This window comes from Salvelinus alpinus, chromosome 34, assembly GCF_045679555.1.
Source record: "Salvelinus alpinus chromosome 34, SLU_Salpinus.1, whole genome shotgun sequence".
Taxonomy (NCBI): domain Eukaryota; kingdom Metazoa; phylum Chordata; class Actinopteri; order Salmoniformes; family Salmonidae; genus Salvelinus; species Salvelinus alpinus.
In genome coordinates, this window is record NC_092119.1 from 16,401,162 (window position 1) to 16,416,698 (window position 15,537).

The window sequence follows — 15,537 nt, forward strand, 5'->3', positions numbered from 1 at the left end:
CTATGACATGACCATAAATGTTGCACCTGAAACAGAGCAGTGGATTCAGCACAAAAGGCTCTAAAGGATAACTGCTATATCCTAACATGACTTTGTCTGGTAGAGACTCTGACTCACCGAGTGCCTGCTCCCTCTGATCAGAAGAAACACAAAAAGATATCACAAGTCCACTAACGTTACAGGTTACCTTCACTGATTCAACTGCACCCAACTCCTTTCTCACCCAGCCTGAAACCACAAATGGATCTGTCAAAAGGCAAGAGTCCACCTTCTCCGGGAAAAATGTCATTGCCTACCCGGGTCAAAACCTAAACCGGACAACACTGGGCCAATTGTGTGCCACCCTATGGGACTCCCAATCACAGCCATTTGTGATACAGCCTGGAATTGAACCAGGGTCTGTAATGATGCCTCTAGCATTGAGATGCAGTGCCTGAGATGCAGATTGTGTGAACGGTTTAGAGAGGCTGGTCAGGGTTGAGGTTTGGGTGATGTAATGGGAAGGGGGGGGGGGGGGGGGGAGTGGTGTCTTGGGCTCTATTTCACTCTTTAATAGGAACAGGACTAATGAAGAAAATTTAGTGTATTGTATGTAGGCTGTGACTGTACTCACACTCCAGTACAGTAGGTGGCGGTGTACGGCTTAAAAGTTGGATGCGATTATTATTATTATTTATTTTTAAATGTAACCTTTATTTAACTAGGCAAGTCAGTTAAGAACAAATTCTTATTTACAATGACCGCCTACCCCGGCCAAAAAAGAAGAAAAAAGAAAAGAAAAAAGAAGACAGTTTGTTTTGATTTTCTTCCGGGTTGGAAATCTAGCCGCCAAATTGAAGTGACCTAATGTGCATATGTTATTAAGAGTTACTAGATATCTCTTTACTTAATAACTCCATGCACGCGTCATTAGTTTTATTTTGGCATTCACTTACGCGTATCAAACATTGTTCAATCTTTGCTGACAACTTTCAAAACTACACTAGCTAGCTCACACGGAGGACACAATGGAAGAAGCGAGAAAAGGTAACGTCAAATAACGTTATAACTGTTTTTGCATTATGAAGAGTTCGTACAAATGTCATGTTTGAGTAGATTGGTCTTACATGTGTGTAATTTACCATGCTCGTTGGTTATAATTTATTATCCAACCTTTTTTTTTTATATATCCCCAGGTGTTTTGGGGCACTTGACCATGTTGGAAATGGAGGCGAACAACTTGGAATTGCAGCAGCAGGAGCTTCGGCAGAGAGGTCGCCAGGAAGAGCTGAGTGCAAACCTACAGGCACTCCTCAGTAAAAGAGACCAGTTAAAAGTTGAAATAAAGGCAAACACGGTAAACTGGCTAGATCATTTCTGAGATCACTTATACTGATGTCGCATTACCTGGCAGTAGCTATAATTTATTATCTGAATAAATGGATGCTTACTAATAGGTGGAGGTGTTGTTATAGAATGTTTACAAATGTACATAACCTTGGTTTTAAATAGTATCAAACAGTTAACACAGGTTGCAGGTGAATCTGAGAAGTCAATGTGTGGTCGTAGGCTGCTGCTCAGAGCTTACAGTAGTTCAACATGATGTATTCCTTTCTAGTCTCTCCAGGAGATGAGAACTCTACTGGACCGAACAGGTGTTCCATATGAGAGGAATGAGGATATTGATGACCTGGAAGATGGCTCAGATAACTCACAACTTCTGCTGATGATGGCCAGACACACACAACTGAAGGACCTGCTTCATGCTCACCATCTTATAGGTAGGTACTTATAACCCAAATATGATCAACGATCTATCAAATCCAAATCAAATCAAATCAAATTTTATTAGTCACATACACATGGTTAGCAGATGTTAATGCGAGTGTAGCGAAATGCTTGTGCTTCTAGTTCCGACAATGCAGTAATAACCAACAGTAATCTAACCTAACAATTCCACAACTACTACCTTACACACACACACAAGTGTAAAGGGATAAAGAATATGTACATAAAGATATATGAATGAGTGGTGGTACAGAACGGCATCGCAGATGCAGTAGATGGTATAGAGTACGGTATATACATATGAGATGAGTACTGTAGGGTATGTAAACATAAAGTGGCATAGTTTAAAGTGGCTAGTGGTACATGTATTACATAAAGATGGCAAGATGCAGTAGATGATATAGAGTACAGTATATACATATGAGATGGGTAATGTAGGGTATGTAAACATTGTATTAAGTGGCATTGTTTAAAGTGGCTAGTGGTACATTTTTACATAATTTCCATCAATTCCCATTTTTAAAGTGGCTGGAGTTGAGTCAGTATGTTGGCAGCGGCCGCTAAATGTTAGTGGTGGCTGTTTAACAGTCTGATGGCCTTGAGATAGAAGCTGTTTTTCAGTCTCTCGGTCCCTGCTTTGATGCACCTGTACTGACCTCGCCTTCTGGATGATAGCGGGGTGAACAGGCAGTGGCTTGGGTGGTTGTTGTCCTTGATGATCTTTATGGCCTTCCTGTGACATCGGGTGGTGTAGGTGTCCTGGAGGGCAGGTAGTTTGCCCCTGGTGATGCGTTCTGCAGACCTCACTACCCTCTGGAGAGCCTTACGGTTGTGGGCGGAGCAGTTGCCGTACCAGGCGGTGATACAGCCCGACAGGATGCTCTCGATTGTGCATCTGTAGAAGTTTGTGAGTGCTTTTGGTGACAAGCCGAATTTCTTCAGCCTCCTGAGGTTGAAGAGGCGCTGCTGCGCCTTCTTCACAACGCTGTCTGTGTGGGTGGACCAATTCAGTTTGTCCGTGATGTGTACACCGAGGAACTTAAAACTTTCCACCTTCTCCACTACTGACCCGTCGATGTGGATAGGGGGGTGCTCCCTCTGCTGTTTCCTGAAGTCCACAATCATCTCCTTTGTTTTGTTGACGTTGAGTGTGAGGTTATTTTCCTGACACCACACTCCGAGGGCCCTCACCTCCTCCCTGTAGGCCGTCTCGTCGTTGTTGGTAATCAAGCCTACCACTGTAGTGTCATCCGCAAACTTGATGATTGAGTTGGAGGCGTGCATGGCCACGCAGTCGTGGGTGAACAGGGAGTACAGGAGAGGGCTCAGAACGCACCCTTGTGGGGCCCCAGTGTTGAGGATCAGCGGGGTGGAGATGTTGTTACCTACCCTCACCACCTGGGGGCGGCCCGTCAGGAAGTCCAGGACCCAGTTGCACAGGGCGGGGTCGAGACCCAGGGTCTCGAGCTTGATGACGAGTTTGGAGGGTACTATGGTGTTAAATGCTGAGCTGTAATCGATGAACAGCATTCTCACATGGGTATTCCTCTTGTCCAGATGGGTTAGGGCAGTGTGCAGTGTGGTTGCGATTGCGTCGTCTGTGGACCTATTGGGTCGGTAAGCAAATTGGAGTGGGTCTAGGGTGTCCGGTAGGGTGGAGGTGATATGGTCCTTGACTAGTCTCTCAAAGCACTTCATGATGACGGAAGTGAGTGCTACGGGGCGGTAGTCGTTTAGCTCAGTTACCTTAGCTTTCTTGGGAACAGGAACAATGGTGGCCCTCTTGAAGCATGTGGGAACAGCAGACTGGGATAAGGATTGATTGAATATGTCCGTAAACACACCAGCCAGCTGGTCTGCGCATGCTCTGAGGACGCGGCTGGGAATGCCGTCTGGGCCTGCAGCCTTGCGAGGGTTAACACGTTTAAATGTTTTACTCACCTCGGCTGCAGTGAAGGAGAGCCCGCAGGTTTTGTTAGGGGGCCGTGTCAGTGGCACTGTATTGTCCTCAAAGCGGGCAAAAAAGTTGTTTAGCCTGTCTGGGAGCAAGACATCCTGGTCCGCGACGGGGCTGGTTTTCTTTTTGTAATCCGTGATTGACTGTAGACCCTGCCACATACCTCTTGTGTCTGAGCTGTTGAATTGCGACTCGATTTTGTCTCTGTACTGAGACTTAGCCTGTTTGATTGCCTTGCGGAGAGAATAGCTACACTGTTTGTATTCGGTCATGCTTCCGGTCACCTTGCCCTGGTTAAAAGCAGTGGTTCGCGCTTTCAGTTTCACGCGAATGCTGCCGTCAATCCACGGTTTCTGGTTTGGGAATGTTTTTATCGTTGCTGTGGGTACGACATCGTCAATGCACTTCCTAATGAACTCGCTCACCGAATCAGCATATTCGTCAATATTGTTGTTGGACGCGATGCGGAACATATTCCAATCCGCGTGATCGAAGCAGTCTTGAAGCGTGGATTCAGATTGGTCGGACCAGCGTTGAACAGACCTGAGCGCGGGAGCTTGTTGTTTGAGTTTCTGTTTGTAGGCTGGAATCAACAAAATGGAGTCGTGGTCAGCTTTTCCGAAAGGGGGGCGGGGGAGGGCCTTATAAGCGTCGCGGAAATTAGTATAACAATGGTCTAGTGTTTTTCCAGCCCTGGTAGCACAATCGATATGCTGATAGAATTTAGGGAGTTTTGTTTTTAGATTAGCCTTGTTAAAATCCCCAGCTACGATGAATGCAGCCTCAGGGTGTGTGGTTTCCAGTTTACAAAGAGTCCGATAAAGTTCGTTCAGGGCCATCGATGTGTCTGCTTGGGGGGGAATATATACGGCTGTGATTATGATTGAAGAGAATTCCCTTGGTAGATAATGCGGTCGACATTTGATTGTGAGGAGTTCTAGATCAGGTGAACAGAATGACTTGAGTTCCTGTGTGTTGTTATGATGATCACACCACTTCTCGTTAATCATAAGGCATACCCCCCCGCCCCTCTTCTTACCGGAAAGATGTTTGTTTCTGTCGGCGCGATGCATGAAGAAACCAGCTGGCTGCACCGACTCCGTTAGCGTCCCTTGAGTTAGCCATGTTTCCGTGAAGCAGAGCACGTTGCAATCCCTGATGTCTCTCTGGAATGCTACCCGTGCTCGGATTTCATCAACCTTATTGTCAAGAGACTGGACATTGGCGAGTAGTATGCTAGGGAGTGGAGCGCGATGTGCCCGTCTCCGAAGCCTGACCACGAGACCGCCTCGTTTTCCCCTTTTTCGGCGTCGCACAGGGTCGCCGGCTGGGATCAGATCCATTGTATTGGGTGGAAGGCAAAACACTGGATCCGTTTCGGGAAAGTCATATTCCTGGTAGGAACGATGATGAGTTGACGTTAATCGTATATTCAGTAGTTCCTCCCGACTGTATGTAATGAAACCTAAGATTACCTGGGGTACCGATGTAAGAAATAACACGTAAAAAAACAAAATACTGCATATTTTCCAATGAACGCGAAGCGAGGCGGCCATCTCTTTTCGGCGCCGGAATAACATCCGATCTCTGTCTCTCTCTCTCTCTGTGTGTGTGTGTGTGTGTGTGTGTGTGTGTGTGTGTGTGTGTGTGTGTGTGTGTGTGTGTGTGTGTGTGTGTGTGTGTGTGTGTGTGTGTGTGTGTGTGTGTGTGTGTGTGTGTGTGTGTGTGTGTGTGTGTGGTATAGAAACTCTTTAGACAATATCACCAACCATCCATCCACGCCTCTTTCCCCTTCGTTGTCTTTCTCAGGTGGGTATGATGTCCTCCAGACTCGTAAAGGTAAAGGAGTGTGTGTCTCGTTGGCCACTGCATACAAAGGCGTCTACCTTGAGACATATAACCTGGAGATAGATCTGGGGTCTAACCTGAGGATCTGCCGGCATAACATCCCTCCGTTCATCCCCTTGGAGAGGCTTGTTACGCAGGGCAACATGCAGACAGACATCAGGGATTTCCTGGACACCCTCAGCCAGTATCTCAATGCCTACGCTGGCCGCAAGCAGCAGCTACACCTCACCAAGGTACCAGCGTATTAGTGTACCAGTCATCCACATTGATATCTGAAATGGAATATTAATCCATTTTCATATATTATGCATATTATGCAGATCTAAAAATACAATGTTATTGTCTGCTCAAAGTAAAGAGAGGTGTAAGAACATAGTACCAGAAACCTTTGTTGTGATAGCTGTACACAGTATGTCAGATGACTACGTTATGTTTGCTCTGAAGGCTCCTATTATATACAAAATGTCTAGACCAGTCTTCTGCCCTGTTCTCTGTCTGCTTCCAGGAGATCCATAGCTCTGTTCAGGTGGCGGAAAGTAATGCTCTCTGTACTATACTGGTGCTGATGTTCACTATACCAGGAGAGAAGGCCGAGACTACACTGTGTACACTGCAGTATGCCGACCACACACAGCGCCTGCCCACCCGGGTCAACATAGAGTCTGAAGGTACAACTCATAAACACCAACTGAATACATAATATGAACCTTTCAGTGTAAATGAGTGTACCGGAGCAATGATAATATTAAAGTTGCAATATGTATTTAGAATTTTTGCAACCAGGAAATGGCGGAGCGATTTCTGCATAGTGCATCTTTAACCTTGAAGTGACCGGAGTGTCGATAATATTAACCTTTGAGCGTACCGGAGCGTACCGAGCAATGCTTATGTTTTCTAATCTATGGATGTTTTAAAGGATGTAAAAAAATATATATATACAGCGTCTTCAGAAAGTATTCATACCCCTTGACTTATTCTACATTTTGTTCTGTTCTAGCCTGAATTCAAAATGAAATGGATTTTTTTAAATCTCACCCATATACACACTATACCCCATTATGACAAAGTTGTCCATTATTCTTCAAGCTCTGTCATATTGGTTGTTGATCATTGTTAGACAACCTTTTCAGGTCTTGCCATAGATTTTTAAGTAGATTTAAGTCAAAACTGTAGCTCGGGAACATTCACTATCTTCATGACAAGCAACTCCTGTGTAGATTTGGCCTTGTGTTTTGTTATTGTCCTGCTGAAAGGTGAATTCATTTCCCAGTGTCTGGTGGAAAGCAGACTGAACCAGGTTTTCCTCTAGGATTTAGCCTGTACTTAGCTCCATTACGTTTATTTTTTATCCTGAAAAACTCCCCAGTCCTTAACGATTACAAGCATACCCATAGCATGATCCAGCCACCACTATGCTTGAAAATATGGAGTTATACTCTGTGTTCTATTGGATTTGCCCCAAACATAACACTTTATATTCAGGACAAAGGGTTCATTGCTTTGCCAAATGTTTTGCAGTATTAGTTTAGTGCCTTGTTGCGAACAGGATGCATGTTTTGAAATATTTGTATTCTGTACAGGATCCTTCTTTTCCTTTCTTTCAGTTAGGTTAGTATTGTGGAGTAACTACAATGTTGATCCACCCTCAGTTATCTCCTATCACAGCCATTAAACTCTAACTGTTTTAAAGTCACCATTGGCCTCATGGTGAAACCCCTGAGCAGTTTCCTTCCTCTCCGGTAACTGAGTTAGGAAGGACGCCTGTATCTTTGTAGTGACTATGTGTATTGATATACCATCTAAAGTGTAATTAATAACTTCACCATGCTCAAATGGATATTACATTTCATGCTCATCTACCAATAAGTGCCCTTCTTTGCGAGGCATTGGAAAACCTCCCTGGTCTTTGTGGTTAATTCTATGTTTTGACATTCACTGCTCGACTGAGGGACCTTACAATTTGTATGTGTCTCCTGAACTTATTTAAGTTTGCCTTAACAAAGAGGTCGAATACTTATTGACATTTCAGCTTTTCATTTTTAAATAATTTGTGAACATTTTGAAAAACATCATTTCACTTTTGATATTATGGGGTGTAGGCTAGTAACAAAAGTTCTCCATTTAAGCAATTTTAAACGCAGGCTGTAACACCAAAATGTGGAAAAAGTCAAGGTGTGTGTGTGTGTGTGTGTGTGTGTGTGTGTGTGTGTGTGTGTGTGTGTGTGTGTGTGTGTGTGTGTGTGTGTGTGTGTGTGTGTGTGTGTGTGTGTGTGTGTGTGTGTGTGTGTGTGTGTGTGTGTGTGTGTGTGTGTGTAAACAGAGACAGACGCCTCACAAGTCCTCAACTGGCAGCTTCATTAAATAGTACCTGCAAAACACCAGTCTCAATGTCAACAGTAAAGAGGTGACTCTGGGATGCTGGCTTTCTAGGCATAGTTGCAAAGAAAAAGCCATATCTCAGACTGGCCAATAAAAATTAAAGATTAAGATGGGCAAAATAACACAGACACTGGACAGAGGAAGTCTGCCTAGAAGGCCAGCATTCACTGTTGACATTGAGACTGATGTTTTGCAGGTACTATTTAATGAAGTTGCCAGTTGAGGACTTGTGAGGCGTCGGTTTCTCAAACTAGACACTGTACTTGTCCTCTTCCTCAGTTGTGCACCGGGGCCTCCCACTCTTCTTTCTAATCTGGTTAGAGCCAGTTTGCGCTGTTCTGTGAAGGGAGTATTACACAGCGTTGTACGAGATCTTCAGTTTCTTTGCAATTTCTCGCATGGAATAGCCTTAATTTCTTAGAACAAGAATAGTCTGACGAGTTTCTGAAGAAAGGTCTTTGTTTCTGGACATTTTGAGCCTGTAATCGAACCCACAAATGCTGATGCGCCAGATACTCAACTAGTTTAAAGAAGGCCAGTTTTATTGCTTCTTTAATCAGAACAACAGTTTTCAGCTGTGCTAACATAATTGCAAAAGGTTTTTTTCTAATGATCAATTAGCCTTTTAAAATGCTAAACTTGGATTAGCTCACACAACGTGGCATTGGAACACAGGAGTGATGGTTGCTGATAATGGGCCTCTGTACGCCTATGTAGATATTCCATTAAAAATCAGCAGTTTCCAGCTACAATAGACATTTACAACATTTACAATGTGTACACTGTATTTCTGATCAATTTGGTGTTATTTTAATGGACAATTTTTAAAACTTTTCTTTCAAAAACCAGGACATTTCTAAGTGACCCCAAACTTTTGAACGTGTGTGTGTGTGTGTGTGTGTGTGTGTGTGTTGATTGAGGATGTTATTTGTATCTATGCACAAGTCAGTTTTTATCCTTAATGTGTGTGTATAGACACTGCGCTGGCGAGTTCTCCACAATGGAAGAAGAACCAAGCCCTACTCCTGGAGACTCCATTACACACAGCCTTGGTGACCATGAAGAAGACTGGCAGTATCGCTTAGTCTGATCACAGTATGCTGTAAATACGCTCAAGACTGAACAGTTGTTTATGTCAATGTATTTCATTTATTTAACATGTCTTTTTATACTCATTTCATTGGCAGTCACTATCTAGTAGTTGTCTGTTATGAGTTTACCAAACATTAGGAAGTAATATTGATTTGCACACCACCTTTTGCCCTCAGAACAGCCTCAATTTGTTGGGGCATGGAGTCGAAAGCGTTCCACGGGGATGCTGGCCCATATTGACTCCAGTGCTTTTCACAGTTGTGTCAATTTGGCTGGATCTACTTTGGGTGGTAGACTGGTGCGCCTGGCACCTACTACCATACCCCGTTCAAAGACACTTAAATCTTTTGTCTTGTACATTCAACCTCTGAATGGCACACATACACAATCCATGTCTCAAGGCTTAAACATCCTTCTTTAACCTGTGTCCTCCCCTTCATCTACACTGATTGAAGTGGGTTTAACAAGTGACATCAATAAGGGATCATAGCTTTCACCTGGATTCACCTGGTCAGTCTATGTCATGGAAAGAGCAGGTGTTCTTAATGTTTTGTCCACTCAGTGTATATCTTTTTGAGTTAATGTAAAAGTTAATGTACTTGCTATTCCCTTTCGCTTATTCAACATTGTTTGCACATGTATATATTTTTGTTAATAAAAAAGTAAAGTACCCATTTTTCTCAAGTTTGACAACCGTGTTTGCAATATAATGACAACAATACAGTATGTTTCGCTAAGCTAAATTGGTGTTGTCTTGATTTATTTGACTGCATCAGTTAACTAAAAGCAGTGGCACTATTCCCCTAAGCTACCCGAGATTTACCTCACAGAGGAAACCTGATGGTCTGCATTTACAGTCTTTCAAAAGTGGATAATTACTTCACAAAGGTTACTAGGAAACAAAATAGTCTACACGAAACACGATACGAAGATCAGGTTTCTCAAAAAAAGTGGTATAACGTGTTTTCATCTGACCGGTGAAAGAAATACCTCTTGTCATGTTTCTATCTGCTCATTACAAGTGTTGTCAAGTTTTTTCAGAAAGTTGTTTATTTTCTGGCTTAGCATATCCTGCTGACATTGTTTGAGTCTCTCCTTCTCTCCTCTAGCATGTTGCTGTTGGCTGGCCAGCTCCTTTTCTGAGATAGAGTCGATAGTGGATATTTGCCTCAGCTGCATGATAGAAAACACCCCTGCCTCTGTTTCTCTGTGTTTGGCAGAGTGTCCTGCCTCTGTCTCTCTGTGTTTGGCAGAGTGTCCTGCCTCTGTCTCTCTGTGTTTGGCAGAGTGTCCTTCCCTTGCCTCTGTCTCTCTGTGCTTGGCAGAGTGTCCTGCCTCTGTCTCTCTGTGCTTGGCAGAGTGCCCTGCCCTTGCTTGTGTCTCTCTGTGCTTGGCAGAGTGTCCTGCCTCTGTCTCTCTGTGCTTGGCAGAGTGCCCTGCCCTTGCTTGTGTCTCTCTGTGATTGGCAGAGTGTCCTTCCCCTGCTTGTGTCTCTCTGTGATTGGCAGAGTGTCCTTCCCTTGCTTCTGTCTCTCTGTGCTTGGCAGAGTGCCCTGCCCATGCTTGTGTCTCTCTGTGATTGGCAGAGTGTCCTGTCTCTGTCTCTCTGTGATTGGCAGAGTGCCCTGCCCTTGCTTGTGTCTCTCTGTGCTTGGCAGAGTGCCCTGCCCTTGCTTGTGTCTCTCTGTGATTGGCAGAGTGTCCTGTCTCTGTCTCTCTGTGATTGGCAGAGTGTACGGTTTTGGGCTGTGCTGACTGAGATCTCCTCAAGCTCAGCATTGATGTTCCTCTAGCCTCAACCCCAACCATTCTAGGTTTCTCTACAATGACATTACTGTTTGATGTCTGCCAACATGAGACTCGTTTTCCTCTGTCGATGGAAAGGGATTTACTGGAGTACAACCGTCTGTTGTCAGAGGCAGAGACGGCACGATCCATCCTTGCCTTTTTAGTTTTGGATATCTCTTTCATGGTTTTGTTGATAGTGGCACAAGGTTCACAGACTTTGAGAAGTAGTAGTTTCCTGTGTTCCATCATCAGTGAGTTTCTATCCTGACACAGAACTCTGAGGGTGTACCTGTGCCTCATGTCTAACAGGGTCAGTTTGTGTTGAAGAATAATGTCCTCCTGGTGATTCAGAAACCTCACATCCAGAACAGACTTTGGTCTCTTGCGGTTGACCACCTCGGTCATATCCAGATCATGCCTTATCATGGTGCTTGGGAATAAAAAGGAATATTCGTTTTTGACTTCTCTATTTGTTCCTGTTTTCATCACATTAACAATACTCACCCAGACATTACCATAACTAAATATATTCTTATTCAATATATCCATGAAGTTTCACTTGCAAGTCAAGGTTTCATCAAATTGTCTTACCTGGTCAATGAACGACGACCTGTATCACAAGCATGTGTCTACAGTTTCCCACGATGTTGCTCTGTTACCTTTTTGAGGTGTGGATGCGAGCAGAACAGTAGGCTACTCTGGATAGGCTACACGGGGGAGTGTTGGCTGCTATGACATCTAAGCAAGCATTGTTGTAGGGTTATTGTATTTCTCCCAGGGGTGGTAGGGAATTGAATGTGTGTTACTGTTCTCTAATTATGTGTTGAGGATTATCACAGTGTTGTGTAATAACCCAGTCCTTACATGGTTATTAGTCTGCTGGCTGTCACAATTTCATAAAATTGGCGTATTTCAGAGTGTAGCCTATAATCTTTGGTTCATGTTTAATTTCAAACAGTTATGAAAGGTAATTCTTTAGCTTGATCTTGTTCCCTCACTACAACTATGAAGTGGGGGGCAGCGGGTAGGAGGAATTACAATCAGGCAACTCATAAACCCACTACAAGCACATTCTCTGGGAATTGTTGAGCTCTTTTGGTAAGTAGCCTAAAAACAAGCTTTCAAGATTATTATAATGCTTTATTTGCAGCACCTCTTGTTGTGCAATGTTCTTTTTTCTTAGCTTACATAACATATTTCTGTAATTCATTAAGTTCATTGCCCTCTTCTGTTGTGTGGTAGAATGAGCTCGAGAGATGTTCGATAGTTCGGACAACTTTCTGCCCACATTGGCGAGGTGATAGGAAGTGTAAACAATGTAGCCAATACTCGCAACAAAATATCTGGCGATTTTACTACGTTGTCAATGGCTACATTGTTGCGCTACCTCAATCAACAATGCGTAAACTTTGCTCAAGTAGGCCTATCTTCAACGCATTTATTGTATCAATGGGCTACAGATGTTTTGTTTGTAAGTCAGTTACGAACTTGTTTTTTCATTCAAGGTTCTTGAAGACATGTCACAACATCAGAGACCATCAGAAAACAATGCAAGTACCTTATTAATAAAGTATTTAATACGCTTTTATTATGCAATATTTCCCCAAAGGAACAGATGTAGTCAGATGCAGAAGTACGCTGAAATTGGCTTGTCATACAACACACGTAGAGCAAAGCTTTGTCTTTATGTATTTTTATTTATTTATTTTACCTTTATTTAACTAGGCAAGTCAGTTAAAAGTACAAATTCTTATTTTCAATGACGGCCTAGGAACAGTGGGTTACCTGCCTTGTTCAGGGGCAGAACGACAGATTTTTACCTTGTCAGCTCGGGGATTCAATCTTTCGACATTTTGGTTACTAGTCCAACGCTCTAACCACTAGGCTACTTGCCGCCCCATAATTGGATCGCTATTGAATTATTGATTTTATTCTCTATTCCTCTGTGGAATAAAATTCATTTGAACCTGAACATGATTTTATGTACTCTCAATGTAATGTGGCTTTGAGTGTCCTGAAGGCGTCTGCCAAATACAATTATTTATTAATTATTTATGAATGGTTATCAGATGATGACGGCAGTGTGTATTGACACACCAGGGGGACCAGAGAGTATGCTGTTGAGGAATGTCCCCAGACCTCAACCTGAACATGGAAAAGTCCTCATCAGAGTCCATGCAACCGCTCTGAACAGGGCTGACACATTGCAGGTATACCCCTATAGACCATATGAATATTAATCTATGGCTCTACGATCAACAACAAAGTCTTTGTCACTTCTTTCACCTCCTATTGGACAGTCACAGGATCACTCTAAGCCTATGGCTATATAGCGTCACCTATAGCAAGCTATTGGACAGTCACAGAGGTTAATTTTCAGAAGGCTCGATTGTTAACTGAACACTGAAGTGGATTGCAAATATTATGTTAACTATTGTTATGCTAAGATACTAAAGTTGTTGTTTCTATTTTTGACAGAGGAAAGGACTGTACCCCGCTCCACCTGGTGAGAGTGAGGTCCTGGGTTTGGAGGCGGCTGGTACGGTGGCCAGCGTTGGCCCAGGGGTTAGGCAGTGCTGGAGGCTAGGGGACCGGGTCATGACCCTACTCTCTGGAGGAGGGTATGCCGAGTATGTGGCTGTTCCAGAAGAGCTTCTCATGTCTATCCCCACTCATCTCACTGTCTACCAGGCTGCTGCCATACCTGAGGCCTGGCTCACTGCATTTCAGCTCCTGCACTTTGTAGGTAGGCCTCTATAGCATGTTTTATTTTACTTTAACCTTTATTTAACCAGGAAGTCCTATTGAGGTCAGAAGACCTCTTTTCCAAAAGAGACCTGCAGAGCCAAGAAAGGCTATTTCATATTTGCATTCAGGCATTTAATCAAAGCACCGATCAGGAAACCCAGACTTGTAGATGTATGTTCAATCTCTTCTTTTGTAGCTCAGGTGAAGGAAGGAGAGATAGTGTTGGTGCATGCTGGGGCCAGTGGGGTGGGGACTGCCGCTGTCCAGCTGGTCCGATTGGCTGGGGCTATTCCCATAGTTACTGCAGGAAGCTCTGAGAAACTACAGATGGCAGAGACACTGGGAGCCGCTGCTGGTTTCAACTACAAACATGAGGACTTTGCAGAGAAAGTTAGTGATTTTACAGCAGGTGAGTTAATAATCAGATCAATGAGAACATAAATGCCATTTCACATAATAATGAATCTAGGGTGTCGTGAACTGCTTACAACATTGAGTGAGTTCATTTGATAATTGTATCATATGCATACAAATCATTGTGTGTGGATACAAATCTTAGCCATACAGCGAGAGATGTATCCAGAGAAACCATTGGATCAAACTAGACTAAACAGGCAAGCTTTGTGCAGGCAGAGGAGCAAACGTCATCTTGGACTGCATTGGTGGGTCCAACTGGGAGAGGAACGTGGCCTGTCTGGCCACAGATGGACGATGGGTGCTATATGGCCTCATGGGAGGAAAGACCGTGACAGGAGACATACTGGGCAAGCTGCTGTCCAAACGAGGACAGCTCCTCTGTAGCCTCCTCAGGTCACGCAGTCTACAGGTGATGTATGGATGATTGATTGATTGATCAGTTGCTTGTCCTACGAGAGGAAATTATTTACACAGTAGAAACTAATATTATAATGTAAAGTAAAAAATATGTCAGTGAAAGGCAGAGCCGACAACACAAATGTTCTGTGTGCAATAATGCCCAAAGTAAAACTTTCAATATGTGTTGGATATGAACCTATTACTCAAATGCCATTCAATTAAACACTTTAGCCTTACCCCAGCCTAGAACCCTGTCTTTGTTACTACTTTCTAAATGTGAAGTGTGTGGTCCTGTGTTTTCTCCTGTCAGTATAAAGCAGATCTGGTGAGAGCCTTCTCAGAAAGGGCCCTACCTCACTTCTCAGACCCGACTAGCTCCCCCTGCCACCTGAGGCCTGTAATCGACAGCATGTTCAGTCTGGACCAGGTAGCTGATGCTCACAGACACATGGAAGCCAATAGAAACACGGGAAAGATTGTAATCAATGTCATGAACCCACAATGATGGGACCTCTAGTGACGGTGTCATCTTTCCATCTAGTTCCAAACTCAACATTTGGTTGAGCAACTTGGTTTATGACCATTCACTTCTATAACATATATCAAAATTAAATGTTATTTGTCACATGTGCCATATATAACAGGTGTAGACTTTAAAATGAAATGCTTACTTACAAGCCTTTAACCAACAATGCAGAGCTAGAAAAAAAGAAAAAGGGAAATAGTAACACAATAAAATAATGAGGCTATATACAAAGAGTACCTGTACTGAGTCAATGTGCAGAGGTACGAGGTAGTTGAATGCATATGTCCTGAATGTTATAAGGTGACCGAGTTGATAAATACTGTGTTGAAAGCTAGATATAAAGCTTTCCTGTTTCCTACTACAGTAACTATGGTGACAGTGTCTCCTCACCATAACAGTATTTGTATCACCTTCTGTTTATTGTTCAATCAAATTATGCATATTATTTTTTACTTAGTCTAAAACAAAAACTGTGTTACTGGTAATAGTACAATTTGTTTGGCCCATCTGTGATTTCATTATAAACAAGAATAAACTTTTTTTTTCTCAACAAGAACAAAAAATATTGTTTGTAATAATTTATTTTCTGTTCATAACTAATCATTACCACACATTA

The 15,537-nt window shown here is 43.1% G+C and overlaps 2 protein-coding genes across 4 annotated transcripts; both read left to right on the forward strand.

Moving 5' to 3' along the window:
- Positions 1-734: 734 nt before the first annotated feature.
- On the forward strand, positions 735-9,786 carry LOC139563469 (centromere protein O-like). Its single transcript, XM_071382169.1, has 6 exons — positions 735-1,026; positions 1,176-1,336; positions 1,598-1,760; positions 5,534-5,805; positions 6,078-6,240; positions 8,927-9,786. Exons 1-6 carry the CDS (start codon positions 1,008-1,010, stop codon positions 9,034-9,036), a joined length of 888 nt encoding a protein of 295 aa, XP_071238270.1. The 5' UTR covers positions 735-1,007; the 3' UTR covers positions 9,037-9,786.
- Positions 9,787-11,814: 2,028 nt separating this feature from the next.
- tp53i3 (tumor protein p53 inducible protein 3) lies at positions 11,815-15,484 on the forward strand. Of its 3 annotated transcripts, none has more exons than XM_071382167.1 (7): positions 11,815-11,929; positions 12,337-12,381; positions 12,901-13,041; positions 13,310-13,577; positions 13,776-13,988; positions 14,209-14,405; positions 14,706-15,484. In XM_071382167.1, exons 2-7 carry the CDS (start codon positions 12,349-12,351, stop codon positions 14,898-14,900), a joined length of 1,047 nt encoding a protein of 348 aa, XP_071238268.1. In that variant the 5' UTR covers positions 11,815-11,929; positions 12,337-12,348; the 3' UTR covers positions 14,901-15,484. The 3 variants fall into 3 exon arrangements, with proteins under 3 accessions (XP_071238268.1, XP_071238269.1, XP_071238267.1); XM_071382168.1 differs by lacking the exon at positions 11,815-11,929 and adding an exon at positions 12,077-12,248 and having other exon boundaries at positions 14,209-14,410; positions 14,706-14,872; XM_071382166.1 differs by lacking the exon at positions 11,815-11,929 and adding an exon at positions 12,080-12,248.
- The last annotated feature ends 53 nt before the right edge of the window (positions 15,485-15,537 follow it).